At 37.2% G+C, this 25,539-nt stretch overlaps 1 protein-coding gene across 11 annotated transcripts in view; it reads right to left on the bottom strand.

Annotated features, from left to right (window-relative positions):
• Nucleotides 1-25,539, bottom strand: part of SLIT2 (slit guidance ligand 2) — a 364,105-nt gene that overhangs the window by 94,346 nt on the left and 244,220 nt on the right. For all 11 annotated transcript variants that reach the window (XM_057726063.1, XM_057726060.1, XM_057726062.1 and 8 more), the window contains 5 exons: nucleotides 24,272-24,343; nucleotides 21,531-21,694; nucleotides 19,365-19,503; nucleotides 1,350-1,421; nucleotides 822-893 (listed from right to left, as the gene is read on the bottom strand). In XM_057726063.1, the coding sequence (XP_057582046.1) occupies nucleotides 822-893; nucleotides 1,350-1,421; nucleotides 19,365-19,503; nucleotides 21,531-21,694; nucleotides 24,272-24,343 (519 nt within the window). The remainder of the gene's footprint in view (nucleotides 1-821; nucleotides 894-1,349; nucleotides 1,422-19,364; nucleotides 19,504-21,530; nucleotides 21,695-24,271; nucleotides 24,344-25,539) is intronic.

The following is a 25,539-nucleotide window of genomic DNA, read 5'->3' as shown; positions in this document are numbered from 1 at the left end:
AATTTCTCACTGGCTACCACTGACTTCTGAAGTTTCTAAGAGCCCTGCAGTAATTTACATCAATAAGAACTCTTCTCTAAGCATCACCTCTTAAAAAAATACCAGATTTCACTTCCAAACTTTAACATTAAAATTTGAAATAAAAGTTACTCTACTTGGTGGCCTTCTGAAGATTTTGGGCAAGTTTGAAGGAATAACAGCCTTTATAAATTCACTTCAGAACCACTTTAATTTACACAGCTATCTCCCTGGAAGTCCTTTTGACATTAAAAAGCTGCCATACTTTCTTATCTTTGTTCTTTGAGAGATTAAAGCTGGTTCCTTCTGGGAAGTCTTAAGGTGATGACGTGGGGATTGGGGGGGCCTTCTCACTGGTCATCTTGCGGTGCTCTCCGCAAGACTTTGCCTAGCATCATTCTACAGGGGACCGTTACTGTCCCCAGAGACAATGGCTATGAGCTTAAGGATTATAAACACAGCACTGACCAGAGCACTCCAAAATAAACATGTTCCCCTCACCTCAGAAAGAAAACCTCGGCAGAAAAAGGAGTTCGTCCTCTTGCCCTCTAAAGAGCAAACGGTCAACTCTTGAAATATACGCCTAAAATACCGCCTAAAAATACGCCTAAAAACTGGCCGATTGTAGTGACAGGCAGCAGCTCTCCATAAAAGTGATGAAATCACAAATGATGCATAATAATTATTATTAATAATTCAAAATAAAGAAACTTAAAGGAGTATATTTGTTAAATCTGAATTTAAAATATAGAGCCGTTCTTCCTTGTGCCTTCTGCTTTCTCAGTGATGTGGTCAATACTTACAGTGAATTCAGAGAGCGCAGTCCCTGGAAGGCATCTGGTGCCAGCTCAGAGATCTGATTATTGCTCAGGTCGCTAAGATTAAAAATAGGGTTAGGTTAAATTCAACAGAGTGTCAGTGAGATTTACTGCAGGAGAAAGCTATTTATTGCCTTTGCATGTCAGTTTTGCACCTAAAGCATCCTATGTTTTTTAAAAAATCACACTTTGAAATCAATTCTTGGCTATATTCCTAAATTATTATTAAAGACGGCCTTATTTTTGAAAATAGAACATTTAAGAATTTGACTGCATAATATATTGACCACGTACATTCACACTAGTGTGAATTAATGTTAAATTACAGACAGCTTAAAAATTAATTTTTTAACATTACAATATTATAGAACTAGCAACCAGATAGTCACATCACTTAATATTTAATCTGTCAAACACATACTTAAATATTCATACTTAAATGGATGTCTTTGCATGGTCATGACCTGTATAATTTTTAAAAATTACACTGATTTCAGAATATTATTCACTCACATTCTTCTAAGCTTTTTATATGGCGAGAAAGCTCCTGGAGGGATGACCTTGATTGAGTTCTGTTCCAAACGTCTGTAATGAAAAAAAAAATTAAGTTTTAAATAGAAATGTGAGCTCTCAGATATGTTTAATTCAAGCCATGTCAAAAAGCAAAGGTGATATGCTTCATGAGTGATATTTTCTCTTTTTCTCAAAAAAGACTACTAAAATTAATTGTGCTCTGCCCTAAATGTGGTACAAGATTGGGAGTAAAAACAAAGCAACTGTAAAAACAATAAAAATATTCTGAATTTTAGGCACTACAGGTTCATTAATATTTAAGTCTGGAGTTTGTATAGAAGAGAGAACACCTGTAAGAAGCTACGCTGGGAATACATTTTAGTAACTTCAGTACCAGTAAGAGAAATATGTTGTAACACTGAAAAGATATGGAACGTTTTAGAGGTAACTGTAACTCTTCCACAAAAGACATTATGGTTGAATATTAAATTTTATAAACCATTTCCTCTACAGAAAGCATATTATAGTTTGAAAAAATTGTTATATGTAGAAAATTAATTTTGAAGTTTCTTCTGAGGCAAAAATCTTAAATTCTAAACCCATAAGTGCCACAGATATTTTCAGTGAGACTGTCTGGACTCTGTCAACCCATTATGTGAATATTTCATGTGAAAACCACAGCAGCGAAGTGCATTTAAACACAACTGAAGTGTTTTTATGGTGCACTAAAATCTGAAAGTTGAAAATAACCGTCTAACATTACCTACTCCATGGTTCTGCTATCAAAGACGCGATTTTACCTATCTAGTTATGAAAGACACAAAACAGTGTATTTCATAAGGTGTTTTGGTAAATATTTTAGTCCAACAAAAAATGTTGCCTCTTAGCCTCACTTCTACCCGTATAAATATCCCAGTACAGCTTTCCATCCCCTTCTCCTTGCTTCTGCTCTGTAACCCAGAGAGCTGACTCCTGTGAACCGTATATTCCAGGATCACTTGCCAGCTGGCTTTTGCGAGCTTGACCAGGGAGAGGCACTGGTGGGAGACTGAAGGTGGGCAGAGGGAAGACGACGGGTATTCTCCCCTCTTCTGCCTCAGGATATGTCCTCAGCAGTGGTCTCATCTCCTCCTTCATTTCAGCTCCTGCGAAGGGCCAGCTCCTAACTTTGTATAACATCAACTTCTTAGCTCTTTGTAGCCCTGGGGGTGGAAGCAGCTTTCTAATCTCTGTGTCACTTTCTACAGCTGTTTAACTCATTTGTCATATTCAATCCCTCTGCTGAAATACCTGGCATGAGCTCCATTTTCTTGACTGAATTAAAAAAAAAATATACACACACACACACATATGTATATACATTTATATTGGCATATTTATATAAATATAATATATAGACTATATATAGGCTATATATGCGTCATATACAGTGATTTTTATTGAATGTTGGTAATACTTTGACATTATATGTAATACAAACATTTAACGGACATCAGGTCAAAATAAATAAAATATGTTAGGAGGTTAAGTCAAATTGCTTAAATTACGGTCTTTTCTGATTCAAAGGCAATATTACAACACCATGTGTTCTTCAGCAGGCTCAGCAGTCACCCTCGGACCTCCCTGTCTCTTCAGGCAATGGGTTTCCTCAGTCTTCACTGCCCCTGAACTCACCGCAGCATACGATATTGCAAACAATCCCTCCGCCCGCGGATGTGACACTACACGTTCCTGATTCTCGCTCTGCTTTTCTCTTCCTGATTTATAGCTTCATTTTCTAGCTCTCTCAATGGAGTTACTCCCCAAGTTTCCGTCTCTTCCTCTCTCACACGAAAAGTAAAATCTTCTCTCTACCTGCAGCGTTAGTCATGACCCTCCCCCTCCAAAAAGCAGAAGTCATTCTGTTCACATTAAAGAAAAACTTAAGCTTGAGCTATTTATGAAATATGTTAAGGAAGAAAATTAAAATCACTCATATTACACTACTCAGATCAGTGAATTTTACTGTCGTTTTTCTGCATGCAGATTTATTTCATATAATTAAAATCTTACTCTATAGAGAATTTTGAGTTGAATCCTTTACACTAAATATCATATCATCCATGTTTTCCTATGTCATACAATTTTTGGAAGACATTATTTTTAATGTTCTCATGACAATTCAATTATCGAAATGGGCCCTATTTCCTTAATCATTCCTCACTGTTAACCACTGAAGTTAATAATTTCACATCATTATTAATAATATTATTTATTTACATTAAGGTGACTAGAGCACAGCCTCCTTCTGCAGCTTTCCTTTACTTTCTTAGGTATGGTTAACTGCATCTTTGTCTCTGCTCAAGGACATTTCCTCTGAACTCCTCTGCTTTTATCTGACCATATTCTATTCATTTTTCACACACCCATCCTCCACCAGGTTGTTGGCTCCTAAGGGGCAGATTTACCCAGAAGACGAGATAAATCGTATGAAGCAAGGACGGATTTGGCATCTGGATTCTTTATCTAGGTCTTAAGAAAGGGTTACTTTTTTCAAAAGCTCTAAGTATAGCAAAGGATAATGTAATCATTTCACTGTTACATTACTGATTAGAACAGTATGAACTGATGGTTTAGAGACACTTTTTTTTCTTTTGCTGCGATCCATTCTTGTAGTTGGATTTTAAGAAATTTAAAATGTAATCAATGAAAATATAGTAAAAACAAGCTATAGATGGAATATTGTTGATTAAAGGGCTTTCTTCAAATCCAGCCCAATGAAACATTTCATTTTGTTAAAGGTTTTCTCAAAATAATATAATGTAATGGTGAGAAAGAATAAAAATCCTTAATGTCGAGTAGATTTAACGGTCACGCAAAACTAGATCATACAGTTACTTTTTGTAAGTATAGTTTCAGTTTCTTGAAAATAAGGACTCAGCAATTATTCATTCATTCATTCAATCTGCAAATATTTAATGACTGCTCTGTGCAACAGCATATTATATTATATAATTGGAGTTCAATGGTGATCAAAAGCAGATATGTTTATACCCTCATGGACATTTTACTGATAAAGTGTCCAGTTTTACAGTTACATTTCCAACTAATTTGTTCAATACACGTTTTTTTAAAAATGCAATATTCCATACTGAGACTTCTGAAATGTCAATAATACTAACTTACAAATGTGGCCAAACTAATTCTGTCACTTAATATAACTAAAACACTTCTTTAGCAACTTAAACATTCATTTATTATTTTAAAGTCTCAGAACCTAGGATGCTTATAATGATCACTGCTGATTGTTCTAATGGCATTCAAATATATGTTACTGTAATTTAGTTTGTGTTGAATCTGCGGTTAATGTCATTGATAACTGTTCTTGCTAAAGCAAACAAAACAAAAAGATATAATAAGTGGAGCATGTTTTTAGAAAATGCATGCTCAAAAAGTTATAAAGCAAAGAGAACTGATGATGAAAATATGCTTAGTTTTATATATGGCGATGCTGCGTGTATTCTTCCTTACCGCAAAGTACCGCGGCTTAATCTTCACATGGCAAACTGTATCATTTACAACAGGCGCGACAGAAAGCTGAACAATGACATGTACCAGGGATTTGCTTGCTTTTCTTTATTTATCTATTTACTTCCAACCTTGTTCCAAAAACAGTGTTTGAAACAAAGCTTATGTAGTTATTTACTTTGGCTCAGCAGCTAATTGGTCTTCATGGCACTGTCTGGCAGTCCACTAAGGCACAACATAATTGCCTCCTTCATTCGCAGAGACAGATTCCCATGCAGGGAAACATTCTACCACTGATGGATGTCAAACGATAAGCTTTAAAATGCTTAAAAATGTCCATTTTCTTGTCTTCGGTGGATAAACAACAAACTAATCTGTACTTTCTGCAAACTTTTAGGTCTCTAGGATAAATAATTTTTGTTTCATCACAATAACTTCATAACATATTTGACAAACTACAAACAACACATCTCAAATGTTGCCCCTCCTCCTAAAACAAAGGGGAAACTATTAAAACCAGATTATAAAACATAAGGAGGAAAAACATTAGAGTTTTCAGGTGAAAGTTAAAAAAAAAAAGCAGGCGAAATTTACATTTTCTAGTTTTGCTATCCTCTAATTTTCTACTTTAATAACAGATAATCTGCTGAATTTTATAGAGCACAAATTTGAATCCATTGTTCCATGAAGATTCTAACTAGAAACATTCCAGGGTTACAAACGCAGATAGTGTAATGGCTGGGATATACTTGCATGCTGTAGATAAAATCCACCATAATTAAGAGCCTTCCAAATGCTAGCCCTTCATAGAAAAAAAATTCAATATTTTAAATTTCAAAGTAAAAATAGATTTAGAAAACTGAATATGAAAAGGGAAAAATTTTATAAACTCCATATGATAAAGGAAGACTTCTGCATATAAAAGGAGCCAGAACCTTTTTCTTCACGGAATGTATGTGAAGAATTCCAAAACATTTCATCACTGTGTGTATGCATATCGCAAAGCAATTTGCTGTTACACTTCGTCAAACCAGAAGGAAATTTTAGTTAGAAGTTCAGTTTTAGTTAGGAGACAGTTTTCTAACTGCTCCAATCAAAAAATTCACAAGTATGTTTAGACAATAAAGACCTTTCCTTCCCACTCCCATACATCTTTTTTCTTGTTCTCTATTTACTGCCTTTTCTTTTTTTAAATATGGCTTCGCACTTTTAGAGTTCCTAAAGAATGAACAACTACCAATATATGTCACTTTTCTAGTGCCTATTTCAAAGATGGTAGAAAAGTATCAGTATATCTCTCTGCTGTAATACTGTGGACACTTAGAACCTGGAAATTATGTGCAGCTATAGCTGGGCTCTGTGGCACATAAATGCTTTACCATGCTTACCAGTGAGCAGACCTTACATCAGGAAAGGACACAGCATACAGTATAACTGGACAATTAAAAACTCCAACTAGTTCTGAAGACATTTACACTATATTAAACAACATTCGTTTATTTTAAATGACACTTTCAGCTCACTGGCTTTCAATACTCAGGCATTAGTTTCAATATTTTTCAAATTAAATTATTTTGATAAACTATAAAAAATAACATCTACAGGCCAAAGCTGAAACAGCTCTCCCAAGAGGTATTTATGTTTTGTATATGTACAGACGTAACGATAAAAACGTGCAGTTTAAGGATTAAAAGTATAAACTTCATATAGACTTGGATTAAACTCAGAATCTGCCACTGATTAGTTCTGTGGACCTTGTAAAAGTTACTGTTTGTTTCTCTGTCTCTCAGTTGCTCTTTCTGAAAAATGAGAAAATAAAACCTACTATAAATGTTTGTGTAAAAATTATAAGATGTAAAATATACATGCTGTGTTTTTTTCCTGCTCAGAAAACAGTGGAAAAAATTAAAATGAGGCTATATACGTGTATATATGTAACATATATTGCATTATATAATGTCTTTAGCATAGATTAGTCACACACATACACACAGATTATAGAAAGGAATAAATCTGACACATGACTTGATCTCTAATGTGAAATAAATATTTATGGTTCCAAAGCAGATTTTAAAACACATTAGCAACACGGTTCTGTAGATAATTCATAACTATATGTTAAACACGTGACACTCACGCATCATTCACATGGAGGCTGAAAAAGAAGCACAAGTGGCTGCTGTTTCCATGACCAACGTGATTAAAAGAGGGCACGTACTCTCATTTGAAAACTGTCTGAGAAACTCAAAGCAAGTTTTTACACCACTGGTCAAGTATGAGTTTGGACTGACTGTTTCTGTAACATACAGCCCAGATGCTGATTATGCATGGTCATAAAACTGACCGTTCTTTGCATTTTCCCCATCTGCTGTCAACATAAATGGCAAAAACAGCTGCCAAAGAAGAGAACCGACGTAACGGGGTGGAGCCTGGGGCTGCAGAATGACTGTAGCTCCTGAGCCGTGGACTGCTGAGTGCAGCCAAACACTCCCATTCTAGGTGACAGCGGTCCTGCGTCTACAAAGGAGGAAGCAGCGATACTACTTTGACATCAGGGATCCCCTTGCCTGTTACATAATAATTCTGATGTAAGTACTTTATATTTTGGAATGTCACACGTCTACCTTTAGCAGTAAATGCATGCCACTGAAATCCTTCATATGTCTCTACAGAAAACGACCCGCGATTATTTTCGACTAGAATGTTATTGCTGTTCTGTAATTGCGATTTCCAGAACTTTTTAAGTTTAATCAATATCTTTAACAGCTGAGTGACTATTGGCCTCTAGAGGGACATCCTTTGCATATAGCTAGCGTTTTTACCTTAAGACTGTGTCCACCCTAACTGATTATCAGTGATCCCTATCTTGGGATGACTTGTTCCTGAAAACTGTCCATATCCTTAATCTTATTTTATTTCTTGTGATGTCATTCTGCTTACATTTCCCTCAGTGCAAATTCAATTGATTTTTTCATAATAAAAATAATTCTTTTTCCATTTGCTCTTTAAGCATTTTAAGCAAGACAAAAATGTGTGTGTGTGAGTTCCTACTGACCTCATATTTCAGACAATGACCTTCTGAATGAGTGTTAAAATTTTTATGTATGTATTTATATGGACACGTACTCAAATGCAAACAAAAGTGCATTCAATACACAGAATCACATAATTTAGAATTTAGAGGGAAAGATGGGCTAAGACACACGGCTCGCCAGTTTCAGGGGGGCAGAGTACAGATTCATCATGTCACGAACACTCAGTTTACAGATATAATTTGTCTTTCACAATCCAGCTAGAGACAAACAGAAGTTTTGCTGCTTTGATTAATAACCAAAACCTTTTAGATGCTTAATATGCGTTAGGCACTAAGTCCCCCCTTTGGTAATAATTTTAGTTTTTAAAACACTATGCAAATTACCTTTACACATTATTTGTTTAACAGTATTACTCAATGAATGGATAGCAACTAGTCTTCTCCCTGATGCCTGCACTGAGATACTGTCCAAGTCATCTGTCATCTTTCCCCTCAAGTTCAGATAACACTGTGATCACTAGTAGAACTTGAACTATACCAATTTTCAACTTTTTCCGGCTGATTATACAACCATAAATCAATAACTTAATTCTTTAAAAAAAAGACAATTTCGTTGACCTGAGAATGAATACTACTTTGTGCCCCAGCGGTCTTCATTTCTAAGTTAAAGTCTACACAGGTCTTATTAACATCTGACGGGTCTCCATTTCTTTCCTGTGGAAGTTTTCAGTGACTCAACCACAACAGCACTTGGGTCATTTCCTGGAATACCTTCTCACTGCTATCTGCTGCTAAGCCTGTCTTTATCACGCTGTATATAGACGGTCTGTATCACAAGTCGATTCTCTACTCCACGTTAGAGTGATTTTTCTAACAAATCAGATCATATTACAACATTGCTCAAAATTTCCCCATATATCCCACTGTTATCAGCATAGTAACTCTTCAAGATTAGGCTCCCACGTTATGTTCTAACAACCAAAACTGTTTTAATTTCTCAAAGACACAAGACTCTCACTTTTCTGGGACTCTGCACACGCTCTTTCCATTGTCTAGAAAGCCCACAACTTCTCTGCCTGCAAAACACGTCCTCATACCTGAGGATTCTTTTAGTCCCCCAGGGAGAGCAAGATATTCCTTTCTCTGTGTTCCCCATGCATATGTATTTTACTACATATCATACAGCTTTTAAAATTTCTGTGTGTGTAAAGCTTCAATTCTCTGCATGGTAAACATTCTGAAAGCTGCAACTGTGACCTCTCGTCCGTAATGCCTGACGCAGAGTAGGCACTCAAAACTATTCGCTGACTATGCAGTACGTGAAAAAAATGTTACTTTCCCACATGCTGTTCTCTGTTGCAATAATGTTCATCAGACTCCTCGGAATTTTTAAGAGAAACCAGTTGGAGCATCTGCCTTGCCTTACCACTCTAGTCATTTTAATATTTCTTTTTCACCAATTTATTTATAATTTTACCATACCTGTTTTCACATCTTAACTAACATTACAAAAGTTGGATTCATTCTTCTATACTTTTCTCTTATGAAAGCTATTGTGGTTTTCTCCTGAAATGATCAAAAAACAACTCAAGAACAAAAAAAGCGTATAAAAGGTGTGTAATTATATATATAGATATGTTTTTGTGAAATTAGGTACAAATAAGAAAAGAAATCAATACATGGAAAAGGCAACCAAGAGAATGGACGAAAATATTTGCAAATCATATATCTGATAGGGAGTTAATATCCTTAATCTGTAGAGAATTCATATAACTCAACAGCAAAAAAGCAAACAACCGAAATAATAAATGAGGAAAGGAACTAAATAAACATTTTTCCAAAAAAAACCCCTACAAATGGTGCACGGGTACATGAAGACATCGTGCATGACATCACTAACCGTGGGAGAAATGCAAATGAAGAACACAGTGAGATGCCACCTCACGCCAATCAGGACGGTTATCATCAGAAAGACAGAACAAATGCTGGCAAATATGCGAAGAAAAGAGCCTCTCTACGCACTGTGGCTGGGAATGCAAATTGGTACAACCATTATGGAAAACACTGAAAATAGAACTAGCATATGCTCCAGCAAACCTACTCCTGGGTATACACCTGAAGGAATTGAAATCACTGTCTTGAAGAGATATCTGAATCTCCACATTCACTGCAGCTGTATTCACAACAGTCAAGATATGGAAACAACCTCAATGTCCTACAACAGATGAATGGATAAGGAAATTGTGGTATCTACGCAACAGGATAATATACAGCCATAAAAGGAAAGAAATCCTGCCATTTGCAACAACATGAATAAACCTGGAGGGCATATGTAAGTGAAATAAGCCAAACAGATAAATACACTGTATGCTATCATTTATATGTAGGATTAAAAAAAAATAGCCAATTTCATAAAAACAGAATACAATAGTGGTTGGCAGAGGCTGGTGGCTGGGGAGATGGAGGTCAAAATGTACAAATTTTCAGTTATAAGAAGAATAAGTTCTGAGCATCTAACGTACAGCACGGCGACTACAGTTAATATTATATTTCAAATATTATATACTTGAAAATTGGTAAGAGTAGAAACTTAAGCATTCTCACCACATACACAAAAAAGAGTTAACTGTTTGAGGTGATGAATGTTACTTCTCTTGATCTTGGTAATCATTTCACAATGAATAAGTATATCAAATCATCATGCTGTACCCTTTAAATATATAGAATTGTGTTTGTTAATTATTCCTCAGTAAAGTTGGAAAAAATGAAGTAAACTGAGGGAAATAGGTGCAAATAATTTTCTTATCACGAACCCACACTCAATAAAAATGAATTCTCTTTACATAGATGACTTCTATTTCATTCAATAGCAGTTCAAGATTGTTCAAGATATGCATATAAAATTGAGAATTTTACCAAAATAAACATGAAAACACTCCAGTGATTATTAGTGAACTCAATAATGGTCTATGGAACTAAGGTATAGTTCAGTCCATAAATGTATTTTACCTAATTTATCTTACACTATTTTGCTGTGGAACTATCAAAATTGCTGTAGGGATTACACTAAGCATGGCTACTGATGGCAAAGAAGTAAGCGAGATGTTTGTTCTGAGGAAACACAGGGGTGATGTTTATTTCGTATACTGAACAATGAATTGGCTTTCTGCATTCTGCAGGAAGCTAAATTATTGTCTTTTTCTAAGCTCCTAATTTATGATGAAGTCATGATATGCAAACTTCAGATAGATATTTTATCACTATTGTCTACATAGTAAAGTCAAGGTAACTTACATGTGCTCTAAAAATTATTCAAGCTGTATATTTATTTTTAAAATTTATTTTCAAAATTTGGGCATAATTGAAAGAAAACGAACCAATTACACAGCATGACAGCTGTGCTATTAGCTGAGACATTCCTGAGTGCATGTTAAATAGTCAAAAATTCATACTTGATTTCATGAGTACCTGTAACTTTCCCAATAAGCTAGTACAGGATAGGCTATTTAAAAACATGTGGATCAAATCTAATTTACATATCCCTACCAGTAGAAACTTTGAAACACGCAGATTCAAATTTTGGCTTGTATTATTTAATAGAAATAAGAATTCAAAATTTTGGAAGGGGCAAATGCAGAAATGGCATGCAAAAGGGTTAAACACAGGAAGAGTGCCTAAACAGAAATGGAGGACAAAGATATATTTTAAAAATTATATTCAGTATCATAAATGCAGTTTGTAATCAGAGCACTGAAGAATTATTCTCACATTCATTTCTTTATAATTATGCATGCAAATGATCCAGAGGAAACAAAAGGGGGAAAAAAGAACTCCTAAACTTCATATTCAACCTCCAACACTGTGAATCTCTCTGAAAGAGCCTTCTTTACTACCAGCAGAGTAAAAGTAGTCCAGTGAGTCTACACAACAAAGTGAGTTCCCTTTCCATTTTACCTATTTGAATAGCACATCCAAAACAGGTACTATAACTTTTGAAAATTTGCAATACATCTTACAAAACACTGAGACGACCCTCATAAGGCCTGGCCTGAGCACTCCACTGCCTTACTTTTCCCTTCCCGAAATCTGACAACTTCCTTATCTTCTCTCAGACAAATAAAAGGAAGAACGGAATGGCTCCCCGCTTCGGAGCCTGAAAAATCCAACCAAGATTAAAAGCAATAAGACCTAAGAGTGAACAAGACACACGAAATTGTTACAACCTATGTTTTTACTAACTGTTCTCTGTGATTTATGGAATTTCTGTATCATGGTTTGGACAGGGGATATGCCACAGAAAATCTATAACTGGATTGAAGAGAACTAAATGTCTACCTTAGAGCAATCCATCACATCGCATTCAAAGTATTATACCTCAAGACAAGGTTTAGGAAATTAATTCTGAGGATTTGATACATAGAGAATCAATTTGCTATGAATGACTCATGGGTCAGACCTTGTATAGACTCGCCTGAGGCATTCCATCTGCATGAAAACCAGGTGCCCAGCCAGCAGAGCTCAACGCAGCAAAGCGCTGGAACGAGTCCAGGGCAGCAACAACGTCTTTCTTCTGAACCTAACTGTACCTGATACCACACATCCTACGTCCCCCCATCCATCTTCATTAGTCTGCACCCTGCGTCACAGTTTCTTTTACTACGAAGAGCGGAGGCCTGGAGGCTCTCCTGATCGCACGTCCCAGATCATCCCTCCGGCCCCCAATACCGTTCTCCTCTCCACCCACACTGTGCGAAGTTTTGGGACAGAAATGGTGAGGAAAAAGACACGGTCCTGCTGCATTAAGCTTGCATTTTAATAGGGTAGTTTGACATTAACTAGAATATCAAATTAAGCTGTGATAACTTCTAAGCAGACAAAATCTAGGGAGATATGAGATTACTTAACAGAGACTAGGAAAGAAGACAACAGTTCTAGACATAAAGTAACACCAACGGTTCTTAGTTTTGCAAACACTCCTATAACTTTATGCCTTGTCTTCCGCTATTCTCTTTCTATGGTCCCTTCGTATGTAGGTTTCTTAAACTGTCCAGTTTTCCTCTTATCTGCGTCTGTTGATTTTTTTCAATCATCCTTTTATAATATCCCAACAAGCTAAGCCACATCTGTCTTTCTTTTGCAGCAGGATGGAGGATGGAACATGGGCTTCGGAGTCAAATACATCTAAGATTGAGGCCAGTTTAGTTACTTTACAATTAAAGAACTTTTTTTTTTTCTTTACAAGATTTCTTAACTCTTTTGAGCCTGGTCTTTTTTAAAATAGCAAAATGATGTCAACCTTCAAGGGATTTGAGGTAAACGTCTATAGGCTTCGTTACAGAGAAAATACGACCTTAGAGAAAGATGTCTAAGACGTCTGTAAAAAAGAGTGAATTAAGTATTATATCTAAAGTAGGAAGATATCTATTAGACACTGACTTGGTCAACCTAGAGCAGAAAAAATGTTGCTCTCAGATGCATGCAGAGAGTAGAATCCAAGCCAGGACAGGGAACCGGGAATTTAACAAAGGAAACTCAGTATTATAAACCCATTTTAGCTCATTTCATTAAGCACTCTATTCATTACATTTTTTTTCATTTAAATTTCTCTTACTGATTTTATGCTTAAAAAGTATCATTTTTTTTTCCTACAGGAAGAGAATGGACTGCTCCTTCAGATTTTGTTCTTTTAAATCATGTTTAATATAACTCTACCCTTTCAGAGATAAATCTGCTCTAAATGCTTAATTTTTACATTATCCATTCATTCAATAAGTATGTATCTCATATTTATCAAGGGCCTCCTATGTGCCAGGTACTAGATTTGTTGCTGGGTGTTCAGTGCTGATTAGAACAGAAGCAGTTCCTGTCTTCATAGAGCTGCTACTTTAGTAGGGAAGACAGATATTAAACAAATAAACGCACACACATATATAAAATTTTTATATATATATATATACATATACACACATATATATACATCTATGCATATATATGTTACCAAATGTAATAATTAGGTGCAGTCAAAATCAGATTCCTAGTCTACAAATGGGAGGACAGATCCTGGACCATGGTAAAATAATCAGGATAATGAGGCCTCTTGGAGAATTACAACCAACCTTTATTTAACACATGCCTCTGCATTAGTTTTCCTGTTTTATTTAAATTGCACAAATACCCCCATCAAAGGTCAATGAGAAGATCAGATGCTACAATATGTGTATAGCGGGACTTCCTAGGTGGTGCAGTGATTAAGAATCCACCTGCCAATGCAGGGGATCTGGGTTCTATCCCCGCTCCAGGAAAATTCCACATGCTGTGGAGCAACTAAGGCCGTGTGCCACAACTACTGAGCCTGCGCTCTAGAGCCCGCGAGCCACGATCACTGAGCCTGTGTGCCTCAACTACTGGAGCCCGCACGCCTAGAGCCTGTGCTCCACAAGAGAAGCCACCATAATGAGAAGCCCACGCACCACAATGAAGAGCAGCCCCCGCTCTCCACAACTAGAGAAAGCCCGTGTGCAGCATCAAAGACCCAACACAGCCAAAAAAATAAAATAAACAAATAAATTAGTTTAAAAAATGTGTATAGCATCCAACACTGCAGGCATTAGATAAATGCTAGTCTCTTTCTAGTCCATCTTCTCAAATTACTTCAGCTCTGACTTTAAAGGACTATTTCCCTTCTATATTTTAACAAATAATGATCTGAGCAAATAGCACAAGTGTGAAGTTTCAGATGCAAGCTCACACCAGAAACAGGAAAGTGCGAGGCAAGTGCTTCTACCCGATTTACAGGCAGTTGATCACTCCTACGTATCACACATACACACTTTCTCTTTGTCACAATATGAGATAGTTGCAGGAGTACAGACACACTAAACAGCAGGAAATCAACTCAACATTATTGAATTAAATGTCTGATAATTTGCAATAAAGAAATTTTACTGAAAATTTATGGAAAAAATCCAATTTTGAAACATTATGTGAAAAATACGAATGGAGTTTATAATGTTCAGTTTATCATGTATTAAAATAAGGAGTGTGTAAGAACTTTTAAAGATGTTGCTTAGCTTTATGTCTACATTTTATGAATCTTACTGATTCTTTAATAAAAAATAAAAGAGTAATAAAAGAAGTGAGTCACTAAGCTAGTAAGTGGTGCCGCTATAATGAAAGGTAATGGGTGTATTTGGTTGGAGTTGAAGATCAATATGTTTTATTTCCAGATGCTCTACCGATAACGCTGCTAATGTAATAATCAGAGAAGTAAAATTCACGTAGAGCTTCACACATGTCTTCATCTCTAATTATAAATTTATTATAGCTTTACCTGATAAACCACCTCCTCAACACAGACAAACTCAATGGGACATACTATTTAGTGTAACTTTTATGCTACTAAATACCACCATCACACAAAATCTATAGAGTGTACAAAATGTAAGAAAAGCTCTATGAGAAAAAATAAAATAGACGTCATGGATAAACCGTCTGAAATGTTTCATATGCCTTTCAGTCTGTTATGCCTACAAGTCACTCCTCTTTCGTCAACCAGCAACAGAAATTCTGTCTCCTTTCCTATCATCAGGATTTGATCAGCCACCTCATGGGCCCTAACGATCCTGCTCCCACGCTCATGTCTCTCTGACTTTCTAATAACTGCTGGTTTCTGCGTCTTGAAATAAATCCAAGTTTCTGCTTCATCGCTGCAATTGTCCTCTTAAAAAAAAATCACTTCTCAGCTAAACTCTTCAAACTACTCCATATCTGCTCTCTCCAATAGTCATCACCTCTGACCTCTCTTAACACTCTGAAGGGTGGCTTACTTACCTCTCACTCTATCTTGAATCCTTCAAAAACAGTACGCTGGTCAAATCCTAAGACCTGTTCTCAGATCTCCTCTTGGTCCATCGGGCGGAGTATCTGACCCTGCAGATCATTTTTCCTAGAAGCCTCTTCTTCCCTTTCCTGTTGTGGGCGTCTGCTGTTCTTCTTTAGTGCCCTCGGGTTTCTCTTCTCTTTTTCTCCTCTCCATTGGCCATTGATGGCTTTAACCATCTACGCTGTTTTTTTATAATATTAATTACTCCAAAATCTTTGCCTCAAATCCTGTCTTGCTCCAAATTATTATCATCTGTATTATTTTAGTATTTCTAAATATCCTATTGGAACTTAAGGATCTCACGAATTGTGCTCTCCATCCCCTCCCTGCTCAGTTTGGGCCCTGCTCCTCAGCTTCATATACGATGCTACAACCCCCCCTCCCCAGCCCTTGTGCTCGACATTTCGGCATCGTCTTTGATTCATTTTTCTCCATTATTCTCTCATCTCATCCAATGCCAAGTCCTGTTAGTTCTGCTTCTGCATTCGCTATCATGTCTGCTTTCACATCACCACTCCTCCTCTTACTCACTAGCTCATGCTCTTGTGACGTCTCCCCTCCATCAACACAATAGTCTCCTAAGAGGCCTCAAGCCTGGTTTTCTCTCCTTCTGCCAAAGCACTGGTGCACAGCTGTCAGACTAACTCTTCTTAGAGATTCAAACTCCTGTGTTCAAATGCATTCCAAAGAAAGATTTAGATCCTTATACTATTGAAGTCCTCCACGAATTAGCTCCAACGTACCTTTCCAACTTTGTTTTCTTGAACTCTCTCAGGTACCAAATACCAGTCAAACTGAATTCCTGTTTGGTACTCTCTCGGATTTCCATTCTTATTGCTTATGTTCATAATGTCCATTACTTCTGAAAGCTCTTTTCTCATCTTTGTAATTTCATTCACTAATTATCCTTCAAGGCCTACCTCATGTGTTACCTCCTACAAGAAGGCTTCAATGATTGAGGTATCACTCACTGAATGATTACTATCGTCTAGGCATATGAAGACCTACCTGTGTTAATTCCTTCACTACAAACCGACAACAATGGTTAGTTCCGGTGAGGAGATAATCTCATAGAGGATAAGTAACTTGCATACAGTGTCACAGTTACTAAAATGATAGGTAGACGTTGGGTTTTCTAACTAAAGCTTTCTGACTCCAGTTAACCGCTGTAACCTGTTCTCCACGTTACGCCCTTTGTAATAAAGACCTTGAACTTACATTAGATCTTTAATCCATTTTGAGTTTATTTTTGTGTATCGTGTTAGGGAGTGTTCTAATCTCATTCTTTTACATGTAGCTGTCCAGTTTTCCCAGCACCACTTATTGAAGAGACTGTCTTTTTTCCATTGCATATTCTTGCCTCCTCTGTCATAAACTAGGTGACTATAGATGCATGGGTTTATCTCTGCGCTTTCTATCCTGTTCCATTGATTTATATTTTCTTTTTTGTGCCAGTACCATACGGTCTTGATTACTGTAGCTTTGTAGTATAGTCTGAAGTCAGGGAGCCTGATTCCTCCAGCTCTGTTTTTCCTTCTCAAGACTGCTTTGGCTATTCAGTGTCTTTTGTGTTTCCATACAAATCATAAAATTTTTGGTTCTAATTCTGTTAAAAATGGCATTAGCAATTTGATAGGCAAAGCAGAAACAGAGTCACAGACACAGAGAACAAACTTATGGTTATCAAGGGGGGAAGGGAGGGGAGGGACAAATTGGGACACTGGGGTTGACATACATACACTACTATGTATAAAACAGATAACTAATGAGAACCTACTGTTTAGCACAGGGAACCCTACTCAATGATCTATGGTGACCTAAATAGGAAGGAAATCTAAAAAAGAGTGGATATATGCATATGCATAACTGATTCACTTTGCTGTACACCTGAAACTAATACAGCATTGTAAAGCAACTATACTCCAATAAAAATTAATAAAAATAAACACCTTAAACTTTATTTTTTCCTCTCTTACAACATGTATTACTTTGTACCTCATTTCATAGCTTTTAATTTGCATGTCACTTGATGGAGATCCCTGGAGAGTTCATGCTGACTTTATGTAGTAAGTGTTCACTGAATAAATGCTTGTGCCTGGATAGACGGGTATACTATTCCTCTATGTGCACACTTACTATGTCTTTCTGCTACCTACTCCATCATATATTACATCTTCTAAGATGAGGGGCCTTCGGTAATCTGTGGCTTTAAAATGAGAGGGACATGTTTTTGAAGCATTATATTTCATGATGCCTCAACAGGCAGCTCTTACTCTAATTAGGCTCAACTGTACAATCCCTAAAACAGAATGCGCCGCCACCTCTGCCCTTTGTCTGTCTGTTTCTCTTTTGCGGACTGTCTCTTGCCCCTTCAAGTCACATATTATTCTTCTTTCAAGGTTCAGCTACAAAACACAAATGTCTTTTATGGCCAAGGTAGTGCTCCATCGATTAAAAGTCTGATAAGAATAATGTTATTATGTGCACACACACATTCTATGTCTGTGTCAAGCACTGCAACGCGCTGAGTACACTTTTAAGCACATATTAAATACTTTAAAATAATGTTAGTGGGTCTTGTGAATTAAGATTATTCGCATATAAGATAAATTAGGGCAGTTAACAGTCGAAAAAATAATGAACATTTTTTGAAAATAACAAGTTTTTTGGTGCCTACTGTGAAGGCCTATCACGAGAAATTGATCCTATTTTATTATTTCAACCAAATATGTCCCCAAATATTTATTTAATTCAAATTTAGAATTAACTTCTAAAACAATGTATAATGGGCTGGGTGGTTAAGAGGTGCTTTCTTAGTTAACAGATATTAAGGTAAAGATTTTTCCTAACGCTACTTCCCAAGATGGTAAAAGCAGTCCATTTTACATCTTACATGACCTTGTTTTATCCACATGACTTATATTTGGCAAGGACACAGAAATGAACCCAGGAGCTGCATACAAAAATAGGTATGGAATATTTTGTCAAGAGAATTTAACTTTTGATGGAGGTAGCCATTGGCTCCAATAAGCTAAAATGCTCACTAGTTTAAAAATCTTACACATTTTGACTTGATAACATTATCTTTTTTATACTTTGTGGTGTCCTATACAACAGTTCAAACAAAACAGTGAAACTGCATTTTAAAACATGGTGTCTTGAGGAGGCAGACATCATCTAGTTATGCTGTTTCTGGGATTTATTACCCCAGCTTGGTTTTTCTTTTATTTTTCCCCACTCCAAGCGAAGGAGAGCTCCAGAACCAATCAGGTAGATGAAGTACTCATACTCTTATTTTTCCTAAAGAGCCTAATAACACCTTCTGAAGAAAAAGGAAAGCACTATTTTCCTTAAAATGCATTCCTTTTAATACTACCTGTGTTTAAAAAAAAAAAAAAAAAGAAAAAAAAGTCCTAGGCACTTCAACAAGACACGTAACTAAACAGAGTGAGGGTCCGTACAATTCTGAAAGGAGCATCTGTCTAAGCGACTGGATCCAACTGGCCTTTGATAAACTCAGAGTCTCCTAAAGAAAGTCATGGCGTGGGTTACCGGGGAGGTGGAGGGGTGCAAGGGAATTCAGGGCACATACATTTCTGTGATGGTCTCTGGTAGATTCGTGGGGATCTCGGTGAGACCTTTCCCACGGCAGTCTACGATGTTGTTGCTACAGGTACAAGCAGCTGGACAGTGCAAGACACTGCAAGAAGGTGCCGTAAATGACTGGTGACCTGAAGAAGAAACAAACGTGAGTTGTAATTTTTCCTCCTGAGCTTCATCATTGTGAAACATGCAAACTTAGCTCAAATAACAAAGCACATTATTGAACAGAAATGCACTTCTCTAAATACCTGATCATAAAATGATACTATATTTCTAAAATATATTTTAGGAAGCATGCATTTATGTTTTGGGGTCAATACAGATAAAGTAAATGAGATTTGTAAAACTAATGATAAAAAATGATAATTTTTAAAATTTGAAAGATTTGTGAGAACGGTTAAATTCTGATTTGAAATTAGAATTCTATTCAAAACTATTATGAGTTCCAAAAAAAGCAGCAATTTCAGACTAATCTATATTTCATCTCTAATAAGCTTAGATAGAGCTTGGTCTTTATTGAATTTGTAGTTTAACTTACTTTAACTCAAAGAAGGAAAGGAAAACAGCAAAACTTCCTTCTTGGTCAACGTAACTGTCTAAGTAATCACGTGCCAATAAGTATGGGGAAAATAGAAGATGCTAAGTTTGATTTCTGGGCAGGTTCGAAATTACCGCTTTTTTTTGAATTTGTAGTAATTTGCATCATGTCATTGTGTTAGTTGTAATCTAGATGATTCCTTTTTTGACTTCGTATGGCTTAAAATTTTAGGCTAAGTAGTCACCCATAGGTATACATTTTTACTACTCAGTATTGAAATTTTACTGTTCAAATGGTGAACAATAGACTGTCGGGCATTTTGCACCCTACAGGCATCTGCAAACGCTGGGTCTGTCCCTGCAGCAGGGCCAGCCCGCTCTGCCCTGCAGAGAAAGGGCCCCAGTGGTGGTGACACGTGGGGAAGAGGCTGCAGGCTAATTACCACTGGGCCCCTCTCAACAAGCTCTCACACTTTACAAAAACAGTCTCAGGCTAAACCAGAAACGTGCACTTGCCTTCTTCCTCATCTAGAAGACAGGAAGGAAAAAGTGAAGAGAGAAAAAAAGTGGTTAGTAACAAAATGTTAGTCATCTCCTTATTTACTTCTTTATCAAGCAATCAGACTTTTTGAGCACATTCCATGACATTACAAGAAAATTTTGTTTGGGTTACAAAAAGCTTGAGAAAATACATTAAAAGGTCTGAAGGATCGCAATAAAATAGAATCCTGAACAAGCACATCTTCTCACTCTTCCTTTAGGAAACTGCTATTTATGACGCATTATACACATTTTAAATTTTTGTTTTACTATTATTTTGAACAGACGCTTCAGAAACAGAAATAATTTCTATGGATTGGGAATCAGATTGTCTAGGCTGAGATCCTTGAACCTTGATCCTCTATAACCCTGGAGAAGGTTACTACCATTTCTTTTTCTCAACATTTTAATCTCTAATATAAAGATAAGGTTACATTTCTCTACAGATGTTACGAAGGAGGTAAAAATGAGGTAAACGCATGTGAAACACTTAGACTGAGGCTTAAGCACAGAGAAAGAACTAACTGAATGTCACTTATTGACACTTTACATAATCAGTGTCTTATTTTTGTTTTCAGATTTTTGTTACTAAAACTAGTCATTTATCTCTTTCAGGTAGAACTGAACCACATGAAAAGTATTTTGTCACGTTGCAACCACAGTTCTGTTATTTGTTCCATTTCCCAGCTGGGATCCAAGATGAGTTCGTCCTTTTTCCAACTGTTAACATCGAAGTAGATATAAATTCTTCCTTAAAGGGAAAATCATGAGTAGCAAACAGCAAAGAGCAAATGAGCAGCAAATTCCTATAATTTAGGAACTTCCTATCTTTCCCTTGGACTGAAAACTGAAAAACTCTGCGTCCTAGCTTAGGTGCAAGTAACCAGCGATTGCCAACCATGCACGAATGTCTTAGCGCCTGTGACTCGCATCGCTGACATAGAGGATTTCCACAGAGTGAGGAGTGCGCAGCTGCACGTCAGTGAGGAGGAGGGAAACCTCTGAAACAGGCACCCTGCGCAGCCCCGGACATCACAGCGCACGGGAATGAGAAAGGGCACGGTGCCTTCTCCCTTACCACTGCAGACAAACTCCCGCTTCTGCACCTCCGCGACATTATGGCCCCTCAGGTGCGCGGGCCCCATGCACTGCGTGTAGAGGCCCACCCGAGGCCTCTGGCGCAGCCAGTCCGAGAGCCAGGCCAGGTGGCAGTCACAGTACAGGTTGTTCGAGTGCAGCCGACTAAATGAGAGCCAGGAAGTTTAAAGCGAGAAAACAGAAAAGAGTCATTTCAAAACTTGGAAAATTCATTGGTAATAACATAGAACGTCACCTCAACACATAAGTGGGTAAAAGCTTAATAAATGCCAATCTAATTATTTTCCTAGAAATTAAACGTTTATAACCACAGACTTACGTCCCTCTTCATCTCTCTCTACCTCTGAGCTAAGCAAATACACGGAAGCGTGAACATGACCATGAAAATCTTTTGCCTACGTCTATTCAAAGGGACAAAGAGACACAAAGAAGTCCAAGGCAAACAACTCTGCCGCCCCACCATACCGGCAGCCCACGGGAGCGGGGCGGGGGAACGGGGCGCTCAGGGCTCGGGCAGGGTAGGAGGCACGGTCATCAAAGTCGTGGCTCCCAGTGTGAAGTACCCGTTAGCCTTGTCATTCTTAGTCTCTGTAGAAACGGCTGGCAAAACCTTTTTTAGCAGGTCACTTTCATTTTTTGTGGAATCTGACAGAATAAGAATTCAATATAGACCACTTCTTTTCACATCCCTATTCTGATTTCTTTCTTTTTGTTTAATCGCAGTAAAAGGGATTAGCTGCTTTTGGCTCTTGGGGACATAGCCTCAAAGAGCAGGAACTGAAATTACAAGACATAAATGGCTGGGAGTGAAGGAATTAAGCCAGCCCCTCTACGCTGGCAGGGCTCCACACCAGACCGTGGATCCCTTCCCAGTGGCAAACGGCACTTCTCCGTGAATAAAATATCAGACAAATGTATCCACTAAATTAGGTAAATGACTTCAAACTGGCTTTTATGTTGTCTCAAACTAAAGAAAAGGACATCCAAAGCTATAAATCAGAGCGTCATTCCCAGCATCATCGATGCCACAGTAATACCATTTTAGCCCTTTTTAGCTGATGTGCTCGATTCTAACCCAATAACAGTAATGGATATTAAAACATGGAACTCAGTCCAGAAAGATAATTGGACCATAAAAATGGAATTTTTAAATAGCGATGATAATATAGAATAACGAAACAACCAAAGCTGGGGAATTTAAAGTTAGATGACTGTTTTACATTCTCCTCGAGTCTGCAGATATGGGACAGACTGCCCTGCATGGAAACCAGACAGCACGCTATGGGACAGAAAGGCACATTTTGGGAAAGCTGGGTGACCTCTGCCGAAGTTTGCTTGGAGGTCAGAGTGGCATCTTTGGGAAGCCACAAAGCACATTCCACATCACTGCTCTCTAAATATGTCCATCTAAACCAAGCACATGATGATGATTCAGTTAGATGTGCACACATTTTAAGCGAGAAAATATAAAAATTTAAAACCCTGATTAGTAAGACAAACTAGTGGATCTCTACACGAAAATAAGACCCGTTACACTCAAAAAAAATGAAGATGGCAGATCTTTTTACAGTCTTAGCGGCTTTAGCTTTTCAACGATTGAAAGCGTGACGAACTTGTTTTTAAAAAATTAGCTGAAGCTAATGAGAAACCAATTTCATCAAATATAGTTTGAGTGAACTGGGCTGTTCCTTTGGTCAGATTATTAGTCTCAATCTGACAGTCCCAAGGAAACAAAACTTAGTTACGCCTGCTTACTTTTAGAGTGACTTTATTTTGCTAAATTATATTCCAAGGAAATTATAATAATATCCCATAAAGAGCTCAATTTTAATGCAGAAAAAATGACTTTAGTACTGGTATTATCTAATTCATTAAAAAGTGGCAATTCAACTGATTTTTGGTTAAAGAGAGAAAATAAATGTAATGTTTTCAGTTATAAACTATTGTAAAATGAAAGATATTTTGAAAACCCTATCAAAATATATTTACTTAAAAACATATTTTTTCAAAAAGTCCAACGCTCGGTTATGTTTCCCACCATTTCTCACATCTTGTATATAACATATGTTTTTGGTCAAGGTGATTCTGAAGCCCTGTGCAAGTGAGATTTATCTCTGAAAATGCTTCACGTAAATACCCCACCCTGGGCTTCATGGATTAACTTTCCTCTAAGAGAAAAAACATAGCTGCATCAAACACTTTTACTAGAGAATAGTTTTTATCCATCTAAAATATTTTAATGTCCATCTATAACCCCCGAAAAGATATTTTAAAAGGTAAATGCTGACACAACCTTAATTACAGAAACACTAAAGGGTGATGCTGTAATTTTACACTACAAAGAATGTTGCAGAGCCAGTTTAGCTTTATCAGGATGGCTTGCCATACAGTAATAAAATCATAAAGATTTACCATTTATCATTTCTGACAGCCAATCAAGGAGTCTTCCATTTCTTCATGGAATGTGCCCTCCACAACAGCTCCAAGTAAATGTTTCTCTGCCCTCCCCCAAACTTCCCGTACACATACCATTTAAAAGGAAGCTTCCAAGTTTTCAGAATAATAGTTCATTTACTCAAAAACCATATCTAGAACTTTTGAAAAAGTGCTGTTTTTTACCCCATGATGAACTAGTAGTCATATTCTTCACGTATTAAATCCAGTACTTAAGGGGAATCATTAATTGATTAACTTGACCTTATGTATATCGTGGCTACTTACAAAGTCCTAAGTTTAGGCATATGGTTGAAACTTGCCACAGAAAGTCTAGTAATGTTGTTATTGTTGAGAGTGCTGCAGAATAAGAAAAAAAGTTAGAAATTTTAGATATGAAAATTTATTGATCACTCCATATGCTAACACAGAAAAAACTTCTTGTGATTATGTTTATGCAGAACAAGTACCTGGTAAAGATGGCATCAAGAATGAACTATGTCATACACAAGACAGCAAATAAATCTCATACTTTAACGTATTACTATGAATTCCTCAAGTATGTAACACTAACTGATGACTGGAGGACAGCACCTTTGACCACGTAGCTGTATGTACGACGTATGTGCGTGTCTGTCTATGACCCTGGCGGGGAAATGAAGAGGAGACAGCTACGGTTGGAAACACTGAACAGTCACGTTTCCTTTAAGAGTAGTATGTACAATTAATGTCCATGAGGAAATGAACCCATTTGAATTCTCCAACTGCAATCTCACGGCAACGGCACAGGATCAGTACTTGCAGCTCCTAGAACAGAGTCCTGCTCACTGTTCTTTACTGTGGACATCAGCCACTGCTGAAACCAGAGTAGGAAGATTAACATCTATGCTTGGTACTTGCACTGAGTAGGAAAGCAGTGACATGCTGTAGCGGTATAGTCAAAGCTGAGTATATTCTAGCAGTTTTCAGTTGCAGCCGCATGTCCTGCTCTCGGTTCAGTGCTGTGTGGTAGTGATCGTGGTTTCTTGACACTAGAGTCAAGAAGATGGGTGGTCAAGCCAGATACGGGGAAAATAAGCATCATTCTTACTTGGTTGAAGCTCTTCTTACCTTCCCTCTAACACAAGCATTATCAGTTGTATTATCACTACGATTTCTACTACGACCACTGCTCACTCATTCACCAAATATTTCCTGAATGGCTCTCATTTTTATGGCAACGTGGAATTTCTAAAAATAAGTCAGGCCTAAGTCCTGTCCTAAAGTAGCATACAGTCCAAATGGGGAGACGAATGAACCAAATTACAAAAACTTAGAGTCAATAAGATTTAGAAGAGAGAGAGTTTTTTGTTTCCATTTGGAGAAGTCTGACTGTGACAAGACAGTGAGAAAGACAGTTATCCCAGGAACGGGTGGACAGAGTGTGGAGATGGCAAATGGTCCAGAAGAGACAGGAGGGTGAAGACTAAACAGGGCAAGTGCTGAAGAAGGCAGGGAAGATGGATCTTGGTAGGGGTGGATGATGTTTGATATTCGAGAAGGGTTTTTGAACTAGA

Source organism: Hippopotamus amphibius, chromosome 3 (genome assembly GCF_030028045.1).
Source record: "Hippopotamus amphibius kiboko isolate mHipAmp2 chromosome 3, mHipAmp2.hap2, whole genome shotgun sequence".
NCBI classification, from domain to species: domain Eukaryota; kingdom Metazoa; phylum Chordata; class Mammalia; order Artiodactyla; family Hippopotamidae; genus Hippopotamus; species Hippopotamus amphibius.
This window is presented reverse-complemented; position numbering and strand designations above follow the sequence as displayed.